Source organism: Aulonocara sp. 'chitande type north' Nkhata Bay, linkage group LG4 (assembly GCF_057382095.1).
Source record: "Aulonocara sp. 'chitande type north' Nkhata Bay isolate Kocher_YH1m ecotype deep benthic linkage group LG4, A_spYH_male_GT1.1, whole genome shotgun sequence".
NCBI lineage: Eukaryota > Metazoa > Chordata > Actinopteri > Cichliformes > Cichlidae > Aulonocara > Aulonocara sp. 'chitande type north' Nkhata Bay.
In genome coordinates, this window is record NC_141347.1 from 30,254,174 (window position 1) to 30,276,722 (window position 22,549).

General features: G+C 38.5%; 2 protein-coding genes and 1 long non-coding RNA gene across 9 annotated transcripts; 2 read left to right on the forward strand and 1 right to left on the reverse strand.

Annotated features, from left to right (window-relative positions):
- The first annotated feature begins 1,094 nt into the window (after positions 1 to 1,094).
- Positions 1,095 to 7,646, forward strand: LOC147332947 (uncharacterized). 6 transcript variants are annotated; one of them, XR_015128852.1, is made up of 5 exons: positions 1,095 to 3,362; positions 3,898 to 3,944; positions 4,316 to 4,408; positions 5,775 to 5,856; positions 6,551 to 7,646. It is a non-coding gene; the product is annotated as an uncharacterized LOC147332947 (long non-coding RNA). The 6 variants fall into 6 exon arrangements; XR_015128849.1 differs by having other exon boundaries at positions 1,097 to 3,362; positions 4,336 to 4,408; positions 6,551 to 7,645; XR_015128847.1 differs by having other exon boundaries at positions 1,098 to 3,415; positions 4,336 to 4,408; positions 6,551 to 7,645.
- A 4,794-nt stretch (positions 7,647 to 12,440) lies between these two features.
- nkiras2 (NFKB inhibitor interacting Ras-like 2) lies at positions 12,441 to 16,229 on the reverse strand. Of its 2 annotated transcripts, none has more exons than XM_086289788.1 (4): positions 16,091 to 16,229; positions 15,529 to 15,651; positions 14,890 to 15,131; positions 12,441 to 13,928 (listed from the first exon to the last, which is right to left on the reverse strand). In XM_086289788.1, exons 2-4 carry the CDS (start codon positions 15,620 to 15,622, stop codon positions 13,686 to 13,688), a joined length of 579 nt encoding a protein of 192 aa, XP_086145914.1. In that variant the 5' UTR covers positions 15,623 to 15,651; positions 16,091 to 16,229; the 3' UTR covers positions 12,441 to 13,685. The 2 variants fall into 2 exon arrangements, with proteins under 2 accessions (XP_086145914.1, XP_086145915.1); XM_086289789.1 differs by having other exon boundaries at positions 15,529 to 15,683; positions 16,091 to 16,122.
- dnajc7 (DnaJ (Hsp40) homolog, subfamily C, member 7) lies at positions 16,084 to 22,316 on the forward strand. The gene is made up of 14 exons (XM_086289785.1): positions 16,084 to 16,244; positions 16,978 to 17,066; positions 17,209 to 17,333; positions 17,716 to 17,829; positions 18,087 to 18,161; positions 18,311 to 18,429; positions 18,914 to 19,067; positions 19,197 to 19,361; positions 19,480 to 19,571; positions 19,731 to 19,804; positions 19,964 to 20,110; positions 20,450 to 20,602; positions 20,725 to 20,787; positions 20,907 to 22,316. Exons 1-14 carry the CDS (start codon positions 16,099 to 16,101, stop codon positions 20,942 to 20,944), a joined length of 1,554 nt encoding a protein of 517 aa, XP_086145911.1. The 5' UTR covers positions 16,084 to 16,098; the 3' UTR covers positions 20,945 to 22,316.
- The last annotated feature ends 233 nt before the right edge of the window (positions 22,317 to 22,549 follow it).

The window sequence follows — 22,549 nt, forward strand, 5'->3', positions numbered from 1 at the left end:
AAATAACTTTTTTAGATTGTATTACTGCTACAACAATATAATATAGTTTTAAAGACAGGAAATGTGACTTCACACACATTTAAGATGAGAAATTTCACAATCGTCACTAGTCAGAATGTAACACAGAAAAACAGCATATTAATAAATAATAATAAATAATATTAATAAACAACAGATAATCCTGATTATATTCAAAACACTGGGATGCTGTTGTGCTGTAAAATAGAAGCATCAATAGTGCCGTATTGATGCCACTGTTTGTGGTACAAAAAAAAACCAAATTGAGACTAGAGTTTGTTAAGCAGTGGAGTAAATCAATTTGTTCTTCAGCTTCCACTTTATTGATGATAAATGGTCTTTCTATTGACTGGCGAGACGTTTTGTCCGCTTGTTCCCAAGTGTTCGCCAGATGTGTCAAACACTTCCAACAGACTCACTGAATGCACATAAACACATCGTGGTTTAGGACAAAATACGAAAAACAACCTAGATCTTGTCTTTGCGAGGTTCAAAACGCCTTCAGCCTGACTTATTAAGATGAACTTACCCTGTGCTTTCAGGACAAATGCTCTGTCTCACAAGCTCGTGGGCAGTCAGCACAACAACTAGCATGCGACACGACTGATGGCTTAAAAGCAGCTGATATTTACAGCTAGAAGAAGGTCAGTAGCTCAGAGAATAAAGGTGGCACTGATACATAAACTGCTCGTGTTTACTGGTGTGTGGAATTGTTTTGTTACCCTGGTGTTTCATGATGGTGAAAATGAAAAGAGCATCAGTGCGGCAGCTTCCATAGTGGAAGTTTTTTTTTTTTTTTTTCCTTTGAAAAGACGACGGAATTTAAAATGTTATCTATTTTATGGGTCCCCGTGAGAGCTGGATGCTCAACCGCAATCATGAATCACACTGTCATGCATCAGTAAAAGAGTCGATGGTATTGCATTGCCTTGTTGCCCTGTGACTGTGACTAGCAAGTAAAAATCTTCCCTTTTGAGGTTAGTGTTGTCAAAAGGAGGAAGAACATTCATAAATCATCCAAGCAAGTGACAAATCAATCCTTCCACAGTGAATGTTTTAGAATTTGTGTTGTTAAAGTCTTTTTTTCTCTCCCTTTTTCTGTCTTTTATGCGGGTCAATACAGCCACTGAGCTATTACACAGAGAGCCTTTGACAAGAAAACATATTGGCATTTTACAGAAATCTCTTCCTCGCTTTTTGAGCTCAGGGGCATGAAAATTAACACCATTGTGTACTGTCATCGCCCAAATGTATGGTACAATCACTGAACCACTGGATCAATTCTAGGCCATTAAAAAGAACATGATTGAAATGAGATGGTACATGATAACACCCTCAGGGGGAAACTAAGGTGAGTGTAATATAATTTCTTAAATGTTCCACTTGAGGTTTTCTCATTATCTTGCATTAACCTTTCCAGTCAACATGCCTGTTTGGAGCCGGCAGATCATTTCCTTTGCTGAAATTTCCAGACCCTGTCTAACTGACATTGTTTCTGCTAAAACTTCTAAACAACAGATGAATGGAACAAAATTTATTCATGTTCCAGTAACACTTTTTATCTTTAACTTGTTTTAGCTGTAAAATTGCAGATCAAAATCCACTGTATGTTGGTTTTGGTGAAATGTTAGGGCAATGAACCAGTAGTCATTATTGTCCATGCTGCCCAGCATGGACACTAGTAAATTAAAATATTATTCCTGGATGGGGGTCAGAATTAATTGGACAATTGACCTACAAGCAGTTTCCTGACCTTCATGACAAATGAAAGAGACATAATGTTTTCAGTTGAGTCACAGTGTTGAATTTTTATTTTATCATTTTCATTGTAATTTTAAAAATGATGCCCAAAGAGAAATCAGTGCAATTAGGCTGGAGAAAAAAAAGCTATCAGAGAGGTGAATGCACTGCCCAGGTCAGATACACAAACAGACCAGAGAGACCACAGGAGGACACTAAAGTGCATTGTGACAGAATTATTTCCACAGGCAAGAGGACCAAATTTGACTTTTCCGGAAAGCATCTAAAAGACTTTGTAGAGTTCTGGGAAAAAAAATCTTTGGACAATAAGAAAACAATAAGAATTTGTATTACAATGGAAAGAGAAAAATATGAAGAGGGAGAGAAACAGCTGATGATCCAAGGCATACACCATTATCATTCAACTTGAGGCAATGTATGCTGGCAATGTTATATATGGCTGCCAATAGAACCACTTCACTAATGATGTTATCGCTAATAAATGGCACAGGATGAATCCTGAAGTCTACACACCTATACTCTTTATCCAGATTTGGCCAAATGCTTAAAACTGATCAGTGTTTCATGAAGCAAATGGATAGTGACCCAAAGTGAAATGCAAATGCAGCCCAAGAGTTTCTCAAGGTGAAGAAATGGAATACTTTTTAGTAGCTCAGTCAGTCAGTCCCAACAGAGCTTGATTTTTGGTTAATAGATGGAAAACTGAATACAAAAAGACCCATAAACAAGCACAACTAAAGGTGGCTGCAGTAAAGGCCTGGCAGAGCCTCTCAAAGGAGAAAACACAGCGTTTATCTACATGGGTTTAAGACTTTAGGTAGTCACTGACTGCCAAAGATTTTCATCCAAGTATTAAAAACAATTCTTATATCTAAAATTATGTTAGTGTGGCCAATTAAAAATGTCTCCAACTTCTAAAAATCTGTACATCAATCACATTGGTTGTTTGATTTAACACCCGCTTATGTTGTGTACTGAGGCAAAATTACAAGTTCAAAACTCATGGACTTAACCGGAAACCCTCCCATGAAACACAGAGTGGAATTTATTGATTTACATCGGCAGAAAACTTTGTGCCTCACATAGACAAAAACTGCCTTTAAAAAACAATGTCTGTCTTCAGTAAACAAAAGTGTTTGCTACGTAGTTTTTGGTTATAGGCTAAAGTGCAAATCCTGTCTCAATCTATTCACATAGTTCAGAACATAACTGCAGAAAATCAATTGCTGCTTTTTGTTTTTATTGTGCTGGACAAACTTGACTCTATGATGTGGATTCCAGTATGTCCAGATGTATATACACTCAAAAAAGTGAAATTTGGTGGTTATTGCATTTACAAGACTCTAACATGTAATTTGAACACAATGAATTTATGTTTCTAAGGTGAATGTAATAAAATCATATAAGATCTACAAGAAATTTACCAACTTAGCGCCTCTTAAATTTATTCTTGTTGATATGACATGATAAAATCTAACAAGAGTGGTTAGCTGCCTTAAAGACTCGCGATATCACAAGATCACGTGAGATTCTAAACAAGAGGCAGGAAAGCACATGGTTTGCTTCGTGGTCATCTTGGAAAGGTAAGAGTGAATCTATCTTCATCCATCTTGATGAAAATACTTTTTGCACAAAGGTATCATTAGTTTGTCGATTCTTTTCAGTTCTATTTATTCACATTTGTTTTTTTGTTTTTTAAAAAAAAAATCTGTTTGTTTATGCCATTCTAGCTAGCTAACACGTTAGTGCAAGAATATAGCACAATGTCATGCTAGCATGATAGCCTAATATGAAAGACTTAGCTACTCCAAATATAGATATTGTTTATAACTTAACCTCTGCACATAAGCTAGTTTGGCTCTACCACAGAGACTGTTGTGATAAATTTACATTTTACGTGTGGGTTGTTGAAATTTGTAAGTTTGTAAGTTGCAACTGATGGACAGTGGTTTATTTAACAATTTATGTGTTTTTAGTACACTGAGGAGGAAAGACAAAACATGAACAGATATGTTTTCCTGTTTTTTAATTTTTTTGAAATTAAATATTTTTCTACTTAATAAAGTTGGAGACTTGCAGTTCCCTCCTGTAAAGATAATAAATGTTTAATCTTATCAGGTGGTGAAAGGTCTGGAGAGCTGGCAGGCCAGTTCATCAAATTCATGGTGAGCTAATATTTTTCTTAAAAATTATCACATTCCCATGTTAAAAATGTAATATATTCATTTGTAAGTGACATATAGTTTTGAGACCAAGAAACCATTGCATTCTGATTTTATGTACACATCATCTAAACTTTCTTGAATTGGGGGTATGGCATGATTAAATTAATACACAAATTACAAAACAATATTAAAATGACAGACTTGTCTAAAATGCATAAATACTATTTGAAAAGATTAAGACCGTAAAACAATAGCCTCTGTATTTCTCATAAATTCCTGGTAATTCAACTAAAAGTTCTTTAATCCCACTGCTAGGTCGTTGAGATGGATTTCCGTATATATTTGTTTTTTTTCCCCCTCTGTGTATGAAGACTGATGCTGTTGAAATCAGAAGAGAATACATCGCCAAAGGTCTTTGCGTGTACCTGAATGAAGATCCTGAGAAGCTGGTGAAGAATTACCTGGTATGTTAACTTGCCTGTATCCTTAACTAAGGAGATGATCAAAGATAAGCTTGAACTACATACAAAAAGTTTCAGGGGATGGGGTTTTCCTATAAATTACCGGTGGCTGTAAAAAATACCTTTTAAAATAGGAAAAGTAAGAGCTTTAAGTTTCTCACTGGATACTACACACACCATTTTTGAGTGTTTTATACTATCATTATTATAATATCATTATAATAACCTCATCCATACACACATTCATAAAAGATTTTTATGTAACATTTACACTTCAATGGATGTATCAGGAGCAACTTGGGGTTCAGTATGTTACCCATTGATAGTTTTAGTATCAGATTAGAGAAGCCAGGGATTAAACCAGTAGACAACTTGCTCTACCTCCTGTGCCACAGTCACCCCTATTAGGGCTGCTCGATTATGGCAAAAATGATAATCACAATTATTTTCACTGAAATTGAGATCACGATTATTTGACGATATTTATTTAACCCTTTAAGACCTACTATAGAACCAAGTCCACCAGAGCTTATATTATTATTTTTTTTACATGCTGTAGTGCCATTTGTGGGAGCATTTCAAGTTGCTATACATCAATACAACTGTTATAGCCCATATTTTAATAATATGTATGCATTAAGTCCATAGTAATTACATAAATTGCAAAAAAGTGCAATAAACTAAAAAAAATTGAAAATCGCTTTTGTTTTGTTTACATATATTTCTACTTGGAGAAATTTAAGAGGTTTATCCCTCAAAACTTTAAATACAATAAAGTTGCAAAAAATAGTTTCCCACCACAGGAAATTTATTTTAAGTGTCTTCATAGTTTTATTTTGGAGATACAGCAATTTTTATATACTGCAGGAAAAACAAAAAACAATCCTATGATGCAAATTTGCAAAGAAAACAGCATGTGCATCATTTCACTGTGGGAAGTGTTACGAACAGCTGATAGGAACGGCAAAGCCTGTTTCTGGAATATTATGTTTTTGTTCCTGCAAGCGCTTTTTATGCAGTTTTTGCAAAGCTATATGTGGAACAAAACCGTGACCGAGGACAAGCTGATCAGAATCAGAATCAGAATGGGTTTTATTGCCAGATGTTGAGGTTTACAACATTAGGAAATTGCTGCGGTGCTTCAGTGCAGACAATAAGAATTAAAGTGCTATGTAGAAAGAAAAATATGTGCATGCGATATACATGAGATATATACATGAGAATAAGAATTATGAGTGCTACGTAGAAAGATATATACATGAGTGCAGGTGGTGATCAGTGCCAAACATGAAATGATGCAGTGACACAGCGTAGGGTCATGTGTTAGTGGCGGGGACAGTCATGTGGTTATTGTTCATGTGTCCAACAGCAGAGGGGAAGAAACTGTTCTTGTGGCGAGAGGTTCTGGTGCGAATGGACCGGTGCGACTGGTGCGAATGATGGCATAAGATGTAAGTACAACTCCTCCGGTTTCATATGCAAAACAAATTATTGCGCTAGCTTACACGGTTCGGGTTCTACAGGGATTTAAAAATAGTTAGGCAAAACGGAGCGTGCTGCTCTGACCGGCTTTAAAGGGTTAACAATGACTTTAAAAAAATAATATAAAATAGTGTGCAACACCACTGAAGTTTTTTTTTTTAAACTCTCTTTTCAACCAACGGCAGTCACTCTCCAAATAACTTCTGCTTAGCTTTCCGAGCTTCCCTCGGGTCCTCTTAATCAGCGGTCTCCAACCTTTTTTGCGCCACAGACCGGTTTATGCCCGACAATATTTTCACGGACCAGCCTTTAAGGTGTCGCGGATAAATGAGGGAGGGGCTAATAATCGGCTCAGTCATTTTTAATGATCGTTGAAAGCCCAGATCGTAATCGTGATTAAAATTCGATTAATTGAGCAGCCCTAACCCTTATCACAAGATTTTGAAAGACAGGCCATTGTTGAGGTATTGAATGAACTTCTCATGAGTCAGGAAAAATATCGGGCAGTCAATTTTGATTACATTTACATTATTATAAGGCTTGAATGAATAAAGCTTTTAGGTATTTTACATTAATGTAAAACAGATATTTACTTTTAAAACTGTTTGCAATGGACATTAGTGAGAAATCATTATCTCTTTTTTGTTTGTTTTATTGTCACAGGAAGTTGATAAAAAGCATTGCCACTGCCATAGCAGAGACAGTCTTTGGAATCTGTGTCATTCGGTCAGAGGGTGCGGAGCCTGGCGATGACCCTCAGGATGTTGTGATTGTTCTAGAGGGGGTGGAAGTGATGGGTGAGTTGGGCAATGTAGTTTTTGCAGTGACAATGTTGCTTGGTCTGGTCTATTCACTGAACCTGAGCTACCCTCTGGAACTCAGGTACACCTTTGAGGTCCTGCAGAAGATTCTTATGGAATTAGATGCACACGAACTATCCAACAGCACACAAAGTACAGGTTCTCAAAACACTATTTTCTCGTTGAGAAATGTTCCCATTACAACAGCTACACCATGTATCTGGACCATGAACCTAAAATAATTGCAGATATTTTCTTTTTTGAAAGTGCATCTGTTGACCTTCAAAGTAGTTGTATTGGTCATTGGAAAATCACCTGCTTCAGCCATTCATTGTTGTTAAAAAATTGTTTTAACAGGTTAACTTTCCACTTTGTCCACTACTTTTTTTCTGTTATGTAACTTGTACTTGCATTTCATGTATTCTTTATACATTATGTGAAATTTGCTATAAATTCAATAAATTGGAGAAAACAAAAAGATGTGTATGACAAATTTTTATTTACCTTTTAGATGTAATAGTGAAATGTATGTTAACCAGACTCTAGACTTTGTTAAATGCTCCAAAAAATTACTCTTTAAATTAACTTAAAATAATCATGGAAAGAATTTCCACGTGATTAAATTGCTTTCTATTAGCATTAAAGACTTGTGTTGGAATAACTTAATTTGTATGAGTTGGTTCAACTCAATTAACTTAAGCTGGGACCAAATTTAGTAAATTAGTTGGAGAAAACCTACTGAATTGAGTTGGAACAAAACTCTTTAAGTTGGATCAACACTATTAAAATATATTGGATCAAAATGCAGTAAATACGTTGATTCATCAATCTTTAATTAAGTTGGTCCAACTTGAGTGCATTAAGTTGGAGTAACAGAATTGCATAATGCTAAAATAAAGCAATTTAATCACGTGGAAATTCTTTCCATGATTTTTTTATGTTCATCTAAAGAGTTATTTTTTTGAGTGTAGATCCTAGTGTGATGTTAAAAAAAGTGTATGTTTCTGTTCTGTGTACTGTTTGTTTGTATATGTGTTTTTCTGGCTGCTGTTACAACCAAATTTCAATTAAAGGATTATTCTATCTTATTCTACAGTTCCTTACAGTGACCACTGGAGGGCACCAAATTCTCCTATTTCAGTGTGTATGTTTCAACACTAGCATCCCCAGGCTTCTACCTTTCTACCTATAAAACCCGGAGAGCAGCCAAATGGCTTTTAGCTAAGCTTTAGCTTCAGCCAAGTGGAAGCTAAATTGGCTAGTCATTCATATGTATATTGGGTCGTTATCTGGGAATTCTGGAGGGAGGGGAGTGGGGGTGTGTGATTGAGGGCGTGGGGGAGCTGCTAAAAGCTGTGCACTTCCTTTTGTGTTTCATCTTGATGCATTCTCAATCATCCAGGGAAATAAATCTCCAAAAGTCACCAACTTGGAGTGTTTCAGTTTGCCATCTTAGGGAGAAATCAACACACATGGGTGTATGTCCTTTGTTGCTCAGATTTATTGATAAAAACAGTACAAAAAACCAACCATTTGTACACATATTTACAAATAATAATAAAAAGTGAGTGAGTACAAACAATTCAACATTTTCAGCAATCACTCACAATCCTGGCACTGCCATGGTATCTGTAGTCTGCATTTACCACATGTGTATCTTTTGCAGTGAACACATCGCACAGTGGCATGATTGTTCTTGCAGTTGTGTTTGACCTGACACGTGGCTCTTTTTCCAGGGCTAGGTGTGGAGGGTTGTGTCCGAAGCAACTGTTCTTTTCTTGCCTTCTTCGCAGCTACATGAGAGCGAGCCAACTCTGTTGCAAGCGCCACCAGGAAGTCCACCCGTCTTTCCTTCGTCCCGGTGCATGCTTGATACAGCACATGTGCATTCAGTGCTGCCATGTCAATCATGTTATAAAACACGGCGACTGGCCAGCGCCGTGTTCCTTTGCGGACAGTGTACTCCCGAACCATCTGGTCCATCACATCCACGCCACACTTTGTTTTGTTGTAAAGGGAGACAGTGTTTGGCTTCCTTTTGGTGGTGTTATCAGTCTGAACCACGCTGTGCATGCTGCTAAGAATATAGACTGTCTTCTTCCGTTTGGCCGCATACGCCGTCAGCGTGGCAGCAGAGGTTGAAAACACCTAAGAAATAAGATAAATTGTTATTTCCATAGCCCTTTTACACACAATGAAACACATAAACATAGAACCACAAAAGACCTGTAACATACCTGAGTGGTGAATACATTGCGATCTGTCTGTCTAGTGGATTGAGGAATTTCCCTGCGAATCCTGTTGACTGTGCCGAGGATGGTGGTTTTCCGTCTAAGAAGTTTTTGTGCAAGTGAAAGCGATGTGAAAAAATTGTCCGTGGTAACATTTCTGCCCTTGTCTAGGAATGGTTCCATCAGCCTCATTACTACATTTTCAGAAAGTCTCTCCCCAGTGGGACGATTGGGGTCCTTGCCAAGATATGGGAAGACATTGCAAATGTACTTGGATTTTAGGTCGCAAGCCACCCAAAACTTGATCCCAAACTTGTCAGGTTTACTTGCAATATACTGCAGGAAACAGCACCGAGTCTTTGATGGGAAAAGCTGTTCATCAACGGTGATATGTAGACCAGGGTTGTAGCACGTGATGCAGTTGGTGACAAATGATCCCCACACACTGGAAATTGCAGCAAACTTGTCAGTCTTTGCTCGATCACAGCGGGTGGACTTGTCATCAAAGCGTAGGTGTTGCATGATGTTTTGGAAGCGGTTTCGTGCCATAGTTCCAATTATCTGTGGGTTTCCCAGGTTTGCTGACCAGCAGTCATTTACAGATGGAACCCTGTAAACCCCCCGCAAGATCACAATTGCAATAAATGCCATTAGTTCAGGGAGGTCCATGAACCAATGAACATGCTCCGTTTGCTGTGCATGTTGAATAGTCCATTCTTGAATGCTACGAAGCATGTCAAGAGTGATGAAACACAGGAAGCTCTGAAGGCGACTCGAGATACTTCTCCTGGCCTTAGCCGTTGGCTCTCCATCTGCAGCGTACGCTTCTATTGTCATAACACCACCAAAAGGAAGCCAAACACTGTCTCCCTTTACAACAAAACAAAGTGTGGCGTGGATGTGATGGACCAGATGGTTCGGGAGTACACTGTCCGCAAAGGAACACGGCGCTGGCCAGTCGCCGTGTTTTATAACATGATTGACATGGCAGCACTGAATGCACATGTGCTGTATCAAGCATGCACCGGGACGAAGGAAAGACGGGTGGACTTCCTGGTGGCGCTTGCAACAGAGTTGGCTCGCTCTCATGTAGCTGCGAAGAAGGCAAGAAAAGAACAGTTGCTTCGGACACAACCCTCCACACCTAGCCCTGGAAAAAGAGCCACGTGTCAGGTCAAACACAACTGCAAGAACAATCATGCCACTGTGCGATGTGTTCACTGCAAAAGATACACATGTGGTAAATGCAGACTACAGATACCATGGCAGTGCCAGGATTGTGAGTGATTGCTGAAAATGTTGAATTGTTTGTACTCACTCACTTTTTATTATTATTTGTAAATATGTGTACAAATGGTTGGTTTTTTGTACTGTTTTTATCAATAAATCTGAGCAACAAAGGACATACACCCATGTGTGTTGATTTCTCCCTAAGATGGCAAACTGAAACACTCCAAGTTGGTGACTTTTGGAGATTTATTTCCCTGGATGATTGAGAATGCATCAAGATGAAACACAAAAGGAAGTGCACAGCTTTTAGCAGCTCCCCCACGCCCTCAATCACACACCCCCACTCCTCTCCCTCCAGAATTCCCAGATAACGACCCAATATACATATGAATGACTAGCCAATTTAGCTTCCACTTGGCTGAAGCTAAAGCCTAGCTAAAAGCCATTTGGCTGCTCTCCGGGTTTTAAAGGTAGAAAACGCCAAATGGCGATCCGTGGGGGTTTAAGTGTCAATCAAGGACTGCACAGTCGCTGATTTCAATGGTACGTTGGTCTATGTAGGTTCTCATTCATGCAAGTCGTGGCGGTCTTAAGCAGTGTTGGTCAAGTTACTTGAAAAAAGTAATCAGTAACTAATTACTGATTACTTCCCCAAAAAAGTAATCCCGTTACTTTACTGATTACTTATTTTCAAAAGTAATTAATTACTTAGTTACTTTTTAAAAACACGATTTACAACCTGAAGAGGTGATAAAGCATAGATCTTTCAGCCCAATTCTACTTTTTCTACATAATCCATCATACAAAATGTAATCAAATGGAGAGGTACCTTTTGATAAAAACTTGTTTTATCAGTTTTAATCTTTTAACTTTATGCATCAAGCAAAATTTTAATTATATGCAACATTCTCTGACTTGAATAAATTAGTTTAACATTTAAACCTATTTTCTGCACATTCCAGCACATAAAATAAAATATTTTTTGTGTTTACACTCACTCTTTCAAATAGATGCAAGTAAAACACAGCAGAAAATAAATAAAGTCAAAGACTCAGCGGTCCTGTTGCTCTATTTTCACCTGTAAAGCAGAACTGCGGTAGGCGGAGGTTTACCCTGGTGCAGGTGTGCCACGGTCAGTTGAAGAATCCGCGAGTTTCTCTGTGAGTTTCCCATTACGTCATTGCGCACTCGGTGCTTGCTTGGAAGGGGTTTTTTCGCTGTAAAAAGAAGTTTTCTTCCCACGCACGATGGACACTAATGTTTTTGTCACTTTTTATGGAATCAAACTCAAAGTAAGGTCAATACTTCCACGCTTTAAACGCTGCACGCTCATACTCTCTCCCACAATCGATATATGATCCATTGTTGATCTGCACACAGCTGTTGTCACTAATGGCGCACTCGCTTTACGTCACTGTCGTGAGACATTCTCGCAAAAATCACGGTTTTAGTAACGCAGCGTTTCTACGGGAAAGTAACGGTAATCTAATTACCGTTTTTGCAATAGTAATCCCTTACTTTACTCATTATTTGAAAAAGTAATCAGATTACAGTAACGCGTTACTGCCCATCTCTGGTCTTAAGTGCTTGAGTTGAAGGGAGCTGCATTTTTTAAGCTTCTCCAAGCAGGCTCACCTCTCATCTAAAAAGTCTCTCCAGTTCTAAAAGCCCACAGTCACATTGATAATCATTGACCCACCCTGTCACTCACATTTAAGTCCACCAGCTCTAAGGCACTCTCGAGAGGCGTTTCAACCCACACTCATGTAACCTAAAGGACTCCAATTAGAGGTGAAACATCTTAAAGGCGTGGGCAATTAATTTTCCTAAGGGGCCACATGAGAAACTGGGACTGTTGTGGAGTGCCACCCACATCACTCGTGGTCCTTCAAATGCCATGAGTCTATTTTCAAGCGTGTGAAGACAACAAACATGTTTTAACTGATATTAGATGTGACTTGTGATAATCGATTAGCTACAGTTGAAAGTCAAATGAAAGTAGGGTCTTTTTACAAAACCATGTGAAAAATCCTGTTTAACCACAAGATCAGAGACTTCTGCAATAAAATAAGTGACAGCAGAGGTTGCTTTTACTCAAAATTTCTAAATCAGATTAAATCTTCAGTCTTCAATTCCAGCTTCTGTTTTTTGAGTTTTACATCTTACTGACACAATTTTGTAAATAGAAAAGTAGAAATAAGAAGAACGGTGCAGAAAATAGCAAACAGAAAAATAGAATGACACCTGTTCTATGTTGAATTACCTAACCCACAACCACAAATTCTAATTAGGCACAGTCAAAGGCTTTAATCTGTTTACAAAACATGCAAACATCTCAAAAAAGCACATTTTCAGGATATTTATACATAAAGGTTAATCTTCACAAGAAAAAAAAGCTGCATGATATAGTGTTGACAGACCCTGGAACTGACAAATTTTCACATTTCCCCATTTTAGTGAAACTAACATTAAAAGCTGCTCATACATGACTTCATGCTACACCAGTCCAGTGATAGGTTCTACTTTACACCTCAGAAGAAAAAAAACCCCAATACACCGATTTCATCAGTGACGAATGAATCGTGTTGACATTGAAATGGAATTTAACTAAATCGAGTGTTCTCTTTTACATGCAACAAGAAAAAGTAGCACTTCAGCCTGCAGAAACACTGAAATATCATCTGACCATCTTGTAGTCAGACTCATCACACCCGTACAGAAAGCTAAATGTGATAAAGAATCTGAGTGATTCACGTGACAATATTAAACAGTAAATCTCAGCAACAAACGTGTAAGGTGTAACAAATCTCCACATCAACAGACAGGACAGTTTATGTACAATATAAATAATGCATCTATGAAACCCTTTCAGTCATCATTCCTTTTCCAATATGATATTCAGCATTTGTGTGATGCAGTTATTGGGTAACATTTGAAACTGCTGCCATTTTTGGTTCAGTCCGTGTATACATTTAGTGCACAGGTTTACCGAAAGAAAAAAAAAAGTAGCCAGTGTACAAACTATGTGTAAGGTCCTTCGTCATCATTACAGTGAGCCTCAAGTGACTATGATAGCTTAAATCTCTGGAATCTCAAATATAAACTGAGATCAAAATGATGATTGTCAGTAGATCAAGAGCTACAGTATGTAGCTCTAAATCACACAGTCTATCGCACATGTTTATCAATGCAGGTGAAACAGTTTGAACATTTTTCTACCTGGAAAAAATGGGAATTATTTGAGAACGGGAAATGTGATACATATACAGATGACAGAGACATAAAGAATTTACAAAAATCATAATTAGTTAAGAATTTTGTTTTTAACAAATATGAAATGCAGGTGTTTTATTAATATTAACAGTGCTCTCTGTTTACAAAGATCCATACAATCATCTTGCCTTCCTTCTCAACATAATTTCTCTGCCTTCTCAAATTTTTACTAAGTCAATCCTTCATGTTGATAAAATATATATGTTTTAATAAAACAGGGTTTCCTTTAACATGCCTCCCCTTTCAAAAGCTGTTTCGGATATTTTAGCTATCTGTTGAACCACTGCCCTTATTCTTATTGCGGCTGAGAGGGAAAGTGGACTTGCTCTGTGGCTGGGTCATTTTGCTGGCGAGGTAGACAAAGGGTTCAATGAGTGTACGTCGGTCCACTACAGACACCTCCCACAGACGCACCTTCTCATTCTTCGCCCAATTCTGGGCCACGTTCAAGTCAACTCTCCTCTCTTCCTGCTTGTCCAGTTTATTACCCAGCACAACAATGGTTACCTATAGATCAGATTATCAAGTTAGTTCCACATTAGTCACTGTACAACTCTTCACATTGTGCTTCATGACAGCTGCTGTGGCTTCAGATACAGCAGATTGTCTGGTGAAAATTAAATATGACTGGGAGGAAACAATATTCAAATTAATAATTTAGAAATATCATCCCAGGACATAGGGCAGATGAATCAATATCTGGCATCTCTGGCTTGCTTGCTTCTTTAATATCCCAGAGACCTGTATCAGACCCAAAAAGCTCTCGAACTGCTGTGTCATGAATTTATAAAGGCTTGTCATCCCTCTTTAAGTGCACATTAATGAAACATGACCCCCAAAGCAAGGCTACAACAATGACTAAAGCCTGACAACTAATGTTACAATATTAAATAACAATGCATTCTGCATACTGGTGCAGAATATTCTGCAGCTTTATGTATTCTATATTGTACTGTTTTTATCCATCCATTTTCTTTCCCTTATCCAATTTAGGGGACAGCCTGGACAGGCCCTCAGTTTAACGCAAGGCAAATAGAGAGATAAACAACCAGTCACACTCACATTTACACATAATGGCAATTTAGAATCACCAATTAACCTAACTCATGCATGTCTTTGGACTGTGGGAAACTAGACAACCCAGAAAGAACCCAAGCAAAGATGGGCAGACAGTCACACAGAAAGGCTGGTGGATTAAAACCTAAGACCTCCTTACTGTGAAGCAACCGTGCTAATCACTACACCACCTATACTAAACCTTTTTATGTATATCTATTTATTAAAAAATAGTGATATATTAGATATCACATATATTAGATGAGCCACACTTTGAGCAGAATATTTATGAGGTTTTTAATAAACATAACTTCTTCTATTCTGAAATTACTAGAACAGAACAAGTAACTGTGAGGTGTACCAATCAAAACCCATGCCCTCACTATACACATTAATTGTATTTACTGCTTACCTCTTTCTTGTCTCTGTGGCGATCAATGTCTTTCTTAAGGGCCTCCATTCGTTTAAAGGACTCTTTACTATCAATGCTGTAGACTAGTACGAAGCCATCAGCAAAAGTGTAGTAATGTCGGGGAAACTCCATCCCATCCCGGAGTCCACGGGTGTCATAGAAGCGCACCTGCTCTCGTGTGCCACGGTCAGTTTCTATGGAGCCAATATAGATATCCTCAAGGGTCTCCATTGGCTCTGAACCTACCAAGAAATAAACAAAGGTGGACACAAATGATGTGATATGCTGCACAAATATTAAGATGACAACATGCGAGTCTTAGATGTTATAAACTTTTAATACAACTGTTATATACTGTTAACTCACCAAGCGTTGAGTTAATTCATTTAAACTTTATATAGCACCAAATCAATTTTGCTACGTTTTAATCACGATTTCAGTTACGATTACATACTGTCACATTAGTTATAAATAACTAATGGACGACAGAGAGAATACTCACTCAATAACATCAACACTACTGCAAGTCGACAACAAATTATATTATGCTTTGCTGCGATCACTCGGGGATAAACCACATTGACCATACATCATTTGACTCATTGAGGTAATATATGATAATGTAGGGAAGCGACATACCTGCAACATGATTGGCATACAGTAGTTGTTCTAACACAGCCGTTTTTCCTACTGCGGCTTGACCACAAACCACCACTTTACAGCTTTTACCCATGACGGTTTCTCACTCTCCAGTCCGAAAATCTGTTTAGGACAGAAGAAACAAAAAACAAAAACTACCCAATTGATCAAAGCCATTACTTAGAAACAATGCAAAACACAACAACACAGTACGCCTTATTTGGTTTCCTTTGTAGATAAACTGTGCTACTATGCACACTAGCTAACTTACAAGTTAGAAGAGCCCACTGGCAAAAAAAAAAACCCTTTTATCTGACATAGTTATTTTAAGTTTTTGCGTCGCAAACGATAGCTAATTTGGAGACGTTTGTACAGAAAATAGCTTAGCATTAGCTTCGGGAAGACACAAAACCACTATATCACAAAACCAGCCATTAATGTTGCCTGTATATGACAAATGCTAGTAAAAACGTGTCTTCAAAAATACACACGCTGATACTTCTGGTTATTTTGCCGACATTTATTTGCTAATTGTCATAATTTCGCTTGAGAAAACGCTTACCTTCCCAAATGTGCTACTTCCTGTTTATGTTGTACGTAACGACTGCAGTATGTAGCCCCGCCTTTCTCATTGACGGCAAAATGGCGACGGAGAGCTGTGATGCTGTGAACATGGACCCTGACATGGAACTGCTCAGCGATGAAGAATTAGAAAGGTGGTGGAAATTACAGCTATGTTGTCAGCGAATGAAAAACGCGTATATCAAAGTCTTTTATTGATATGTGTGCTCAAAAGCCCCCGTCGTGTTAATTTTCTTGTCGCAACATGAGAGCTTACCAGCGCGCTACCGCTAACAGTTTAGCTAAATTTGGCCCTGGAAAGCATCTAGCTCGGTTGCCTTCCACTTTAGCTAGCCCTTGTGTTGGATTTCTGGGTTTCGTTCACAGTAACGTATGTAAGTTGGTGGTTAATCGTTAAGTGTGAAAGTTGATCGGAGTTAAGAGTTTTGCTTTCACATCCCAGAGATGACCAAAGCTGGCTAATTACTTAATGGCACCATTCAGTTAATGAGTGTTCGTGATGTGAAGTATGACAGGCCTCCAAAAAAAGTAACGGCAGTAGCCCTTCAGGATGGTGTCATATGTTCCTGGCTCAGTCTCATTGCTGCGTGTTGGCTGGGAATACGTGCACTCTGTCCTGCTAGTTTGACTTGTTCTATGTTTAGCTAACTCAGTCCAGCAAACTGTCAAATGCACATTGTGTCATTCTTTCTTTACTCGAAAACATGAATATGAAAAAAAGTAATTACCTACCTCTAGTCAAGAAACAATTCAGCAAGTCTACCTCTACTTATCTTACCACCTGTCATGTGTTTTTCTCTTCTCACTTGTTTTAGATTTGCCTGCAAGCTTTATTTGATTTCTTTCTTTTTGCCCATTTCTACACAGGGAAGCAGAGAGCTTCAAAGAACAAGGCAATGCTTTTTATGTCAAGAAGGATTATGCAGAAGCATTCAATTATTACACCAAGGCCATTGGTAATTCTTTCTAAACAATTTCAGTATATATTTCTGTGGATAGAAGCTATGCTAATTTCTCATGTGGACGAGAATTTTAACATTTGCATCCAACATGTCCCTGGTAGAATATTAATAAAATTTTCTTAATTTAACATAACAGATATGTGCCCAAAGAATGCAAGTTACTATGGAAATCGGGCAGCGACACTAATGATGTTGTGCCGGTATAGAGACGCTCTAGAGGATTGCCAGCAAGCAGTACGACTAGACAACACCTTCATCAAGGTGGGTTGAAGAATTAAAGAAATTCCATTCATATATATATATATATATATATAGATATAGATAGATATAGATATATAGATAGTAGTGAGGATTTTCCTTTGTAAATATTTCTAACAAGCAATGGCTTTAGAGCAATACAGATTTTCACATAGACTGTAAAAGCTTTTGTTTATTGCAGATCTTGTATAAGTCACCAGTGGTCTATATCTGTAGTATTACAAGGCCAATAAACACATAAGCTCCAGCACTGTTGTTGGTTGTAGTCTAGTAATATATTACATAACAGATAAATATTTTAGAGGCAGTCATATGTTTTTAATGATGTTGGTCATTACAGGGTATTATCACTTTAGGCTGTGAACTGTAAATCTTTTACTTACAGGGCCATCTGCGAGAGGGCAAGTGCCACCTGTTGCTTGGGAATGCTATGGCTGCCAGCCGCTGTTTCCAGAGAGTTCTAGAGCTGGAGTCAGACAACAGCCAGGCCCAGCAGGAGGTGAGTTGGCCTCAGTTGCAGAGAGCATGACCTAACAACTTGGACATGATTATCCACTATTAAATTGGCTTTGGCCAAGCCAGTGAAAATAAAGAGCAAAAAAAGGTTTGAATGGAAATCCAGTAGTAGTAGTTCACAATCACTTGTACTTATTCTGACCTGGATTTAATAAGCATGGCACTCAAGAGACTAGCAGTTTCTGAGAAGCACTGAAGTTCTTCCTCATGGTTACTGAATATCATAAATTCCTTTGGCAGGTGAAGAATGCAGAATCTATCCTTGAATATGAGAGAATGGCAGAGATTGGATTTGAGAAGAGAGATTTCAGGATGGTAAGCTACTCATTAGATACAGTTTTAGTTGTTTTTTTGTTTTGTGTGTGTGTGTTTTATTTGTGAGGTGTGTTATTTGTGAGGTGTATTATGTCATAAATACCTGCCAAGTCAAGCATCACGTACTGCAGGTATCTGCTTGTGTTTAGGTTGTCTTTTGCATGGACCGTGCCTTGGATTCTGCCTCCGCTTGTCACAAGTTCAAGATACTAAAAGCAGAGTGTTTAGCCCTGCTGGGGCGATACCCCGAGGCTCAGTCTGTAGCCAGGTAAGAATGCACACTTGAAAAGATTTATTTATTTTTTGACATTATTGTCAAAGGGATATAATGGGGGAAAAGTCACTGAGGTATGTAGTTGCCCTAACATGAAGTACAACAAAACAGTATGCCTTTCTCAGACAGGGCCACTGAAATGTGCAAGCAGTGATTTCCATGCAGGTTGAAGAACTGTCAGGATGAAAAATCACAGCTGGTCAGGGCACGGATCCTTAAATTTAATCACTCCAGTTTGCCTTGAACATGAAGATTCCTTGTTGTGTTTATATGTAGTGCTTACTATATGTTCTGAATAGTGGGAACAGCGATTGTCATGATTTGACTCTTCTGATCTTTACTAGGTTGTCTGCAATACATTAAACAGTTGAGTTTTCAGAAATGAACTTCTCCTTTGAAGATGGTGTAACAGTACATTTTTTAATGTGATTTACTCTTTTTAATTGCACTTTGCCTGTAATTATCTGTTTGTATCCAGTGATATTCTTCGAATGGACTCCACTAACGCGGACGCTCTGTACGTGCGTGGTCTTTGTCTGTACTATGAGGACTGCATTGATAAGGCTGTGCAGTTCTTTGTCCAGGCCCTGCGTATGGCTCCTGACCACGACAAGGCTCGGCTTGCGTGCAGAGTGAGTAACTCAGTAGCTAACAGCTAACACAAATTTAGCAGGGGGAAAAAAATCTCCTTCACCAGTCTGCTTGAGGTTTCAGTTAGCTCAGAGGAGCTTTTAAAGCTGCTGTATGAATTTTCTACCCAGAATGCCAAAGCGCTAAAAGCCAAGAAGGAGGAAGGAAACAAGGCATTCAAGGAGGGAAACTATGAGGCAGCATGTGAGCTGTACTCTGAGGCGCTAACAATAGACCCTAATAACATCAAGACAAATGCCAAGCTGTACTGTAATAGAGCTACAGTCGGATCAAAGGTAAGACATAACATTAGTTTCATTAAAATATGTCAATTGTAGGCATACAGACACCACAGGTCACTACCTTTTCCTGTCTCTTTGCCTCACATGTTCACATTTTCTTTTTCTTTGAAAGCTCAAGAAACTAGAACAGGCCATTGAAGACTGCACGAAGGCCATCAAACTGGATGAGACCTACATCAAGGCCTATTTAAGGAGAGCACAGTGGTATGCCGAAGATTTTACTTTGTTGTTAGTAGACAGACCAACTTGTATGTCATTTGGTTTCTTTAAGCAGAAGCTTCACTTTTTTACCGACACTTTTGTATTTTATAGTTCAAATTGAGTAATGAATTGACTGAAAGACTTGTGCTTGGTGTCCTGCAGCTACATGGACACGGAGCAGTACGAAGAGGCAGTGCGGGACTATGAAAAGGTTTACCAGACAGAGAAGACAAAAGGTGGGGGCAGAGCAGATATTACCACCTCACAGTGCTCCTTTTCCACATATTGGCACCTTTGGACTAGTATTAAGTTGCCACTTTAGAGACATTACATAACTGTTTTTAATGCAATGCTTACTAATCTACATGCTGTGTGTTTTTGACTTTATTACCTAGAACACAAGCAACTCCTGAAGAATTCCCAGCTGGAACTGAAGAAAAGCAAACGGAAAGATTACTACAAAATCCTCGGGGTGGATAAGAACGCAACAGAAGAGGAGATCAAGAAAGCTTACCGCAAACGGGCACTTTTACATCACCCAGGTGCTTGATTTCTACGTAAAAAGAGAACTAAACATCACATCAATGAAGAGTCCTGAATTGTAGGGGGAAGTTTTTCTGCAGCAAATATGGCCATATAATTTCCAGTGAAAAGATATTTTAAAACATTATTTTAGGGAACTGTTTTTTTTTTTTTTAATCTTATCTTTATTCAGACATTTGAAATGAAAATCAGTTTAGATAATCCTTCAAAATAACTGCCTAAATAAGTGACATGGGTGATTTTTGGTATGGCAGCTGAGCTGTGAGATTTGCTTCTAGAAGGACTTTGATTTAAATTACCAAATATAATACTGCTTTCATTTTTCCCCCTCCCTTTAGACCGTCACAGTGGAGCTAGTGCTGAGGTACAGAAGGAAGAGGAAAAGAAGTTTAAGGAAGTGGGCGAAGCTTTCAGCGTGCTTTCTGACGCAAAGAAAAAGTCTCGCTACGACACCGGACAGGATCTAGAGGATGACGGCATGAACATGGGAGGTGAGCATATGGGCCGACTTCAGTGTGTGAGGTCTCAAGGATGATCAGATTGAAATGATACGAGAAAATTCAGCCAGATAGTTCTGTGTTCATGTCGCTTCTTGTGTTTTCTTTCTTTCCAGATTTTGATGCCAACAACATTTTCAAGGCATTCTTTGGAGGTCCAGGGGGTTTTAGTTTCGAAGGTAACATATGTTCTGTTTGAAAGTAAAAATCTGTCCCTCTGCCAGCCATTTGGAAGGAGTCCCACAATCTGAGAATATCCTAAATGCGCTAATGGTTTTGTTTTTTTTATTATTTTCAGCATCTGGACCTGGAAATTTCTTCTTCCAGTTTGGTTAATTGGAAGAGTCGACTACCTAAACAGTTACTACATCAGGACTTTCCAACAATGTCAACCCCACAACCCATCATCTGTATTTAATAACTGACTGATTTGCAAGTCAGTTTCCTGTATATGCCATTGACTGAATGAATGCAACCCAATGCAGCAAATGCCCGTCTAGCAAAGGACACCAAGTTGGCTCAAACTGAGTTGGTAGTTTTACTGGTTTTGGATTTAGTTTTCTTCCTTCCAGAATTAAACAAACTTGAAAGTCGGTAATGGCTAACAACACTGGTCCAAATAGTCTGGATTTTTCAAATAGGAAAGATTGCACAGCTATTATATTAGAGCTTTTAGGGATCCATGCAGGAAGTGCCATCCTGGGGAAAACTCTCGAGCAAGCTATTATCCTGCTCATCTCAACTTACTGCTGAGGGGGGGGTATTCTCTGTATGACAGTTAATAACTTGCTCAGTGATTTGTGATGGAAATCACTGAGCAAGCTGCACCATCCCCGTTTTTGTTTTTTGTTTTTTTTTGACGAATCTGTCACACAGACAGTTGGCTGCTACGAATTCGCACTGAAAACTGCCTCCTTGTCATAAGCCTTTGGGAGCACTCAATCTTCTTTTTTAAGTTGACAACAGCTGGAGTCTAGACCTACGCATGTAATTCAGCCGAAGCACACTAGAAAGGCGGCAGAGGAGACGGCCGTGCTGGTTTTGTTGTCAGCAAAGTCTCCGTCCCTTCTGTTGTTTCACATTTGATGTTGCCATTCACAGATTGCTGCATTGTACATTTTACTGGAATGTAAAGTGTTGATTTGTGATAATAGTTGAGTTTCTTTTTTTCCATTTTTTTATCGTCATAATGTATATTTATTGTAAATTTGCTGTCTGATATAAACGTCAGCGTAAGATGAAGATGCTCTTCTCCTAAGATTGAAAGAGGCACCCACCATGAACACTACGTTGGGAAAAAAAATAACCAAAAAACCTCAGGAAGATGATTGGTTTGCTAGATCTGCATGGCATTTTAAGCTCAAATCGATTACAGTATACAGTAGAGGTTATTTGACATTGAAGCTGTCTAATTTTATTCAATGCAAGGTGGAGGCATCGAGCAAAAGTGACAACTTTATTGCTCCACATAAAGTGAAATCTGTTTGCTGTTGTCCAAAATGTTCAGGTGCTGTGTGATGATTGAAACGTAGGAATGTTTAATCATTTCCCCATTAGTCCATTGGTGCACTTGAGTATGAAGAGTGTCCTCATTTTGCTCTGATTGTTTTTGCTCTTTATGGTGAGAGTGAGACCATCCACTCTTTTCCCTGGAAAAGTACCAGCCATGACAATAAAGTTGGCCTCCTCTGGGTTTCCCCTAGATTGATATCTTTCTTTTGTTTGGAATCATTAGTTTAGAAGTATTGCATAAAGATACCGTGTGGTTTTACAGATTGCTGTGGGAGTGAGTCCTGCAATCTGGTATCATGCCAAAAAAGTGATGTCCTGTATTTGCCAGAAAAGAATGATGTATCTCGTGAATAGAGCTGCAAACAGTTATTGGGGAAAGTGACTTTTATATGTCTTATTTGTTCTAGTAAAATTTCACGGACATTAAAA

What these genes read in the sequence shown, in the direction of transcription:
- dnajc7 (XM_086289785.1), top strand. Translation starts at nt 16,099, where the DNA reads ATGTGCTACTTCCTGTTTATGTTGTACGTAACGACTGCAGTATGTAGC. An exon ending in TAGACAACACCTTCATCAAG is followed by an intron (nt 17,334 to 17,715) that starts GTGGGTTGAAGA and finishes TTTTACTTACAG; the next exon opens with GGCCATCTGCGAGAGGGCAA. An exon ending in TATTTAAGGAGAGCACAGTG is followed by an intron (nt 19,572 to 19,730) that starts GTATGCCGAAGA and finishes GGTGTCCTGCAG; the next exon opens with CTACATGGACACGGAGCAGT.
- nkiras2 (XM_086289788.1), bottom strand. Translation starts at nt 15,622, where the DNA reads ATGGGTAAAAGCTGTAAAGTGGTGGTTTGTGGTCAAGCCGCAGTAGGA. An exon ending in GTATGCCAATCATGTTGCAG is followed by an intron (nt 15,132 to 15,528) that starts GTATGTCGCTTC and finishes ATTTCTTGGTAG; the next exon opens with GTTCAGAGCCAATGGAGACC. An exon ending in GCCACAGAGACAAGAAAGAG is followed by an intron (nt 13,929 to 14,889) that starts GTAAGCAGTAAA and finishes TCTGATCTATAG; the next exon opens with GTAACCATTGTTGTGCTGGG.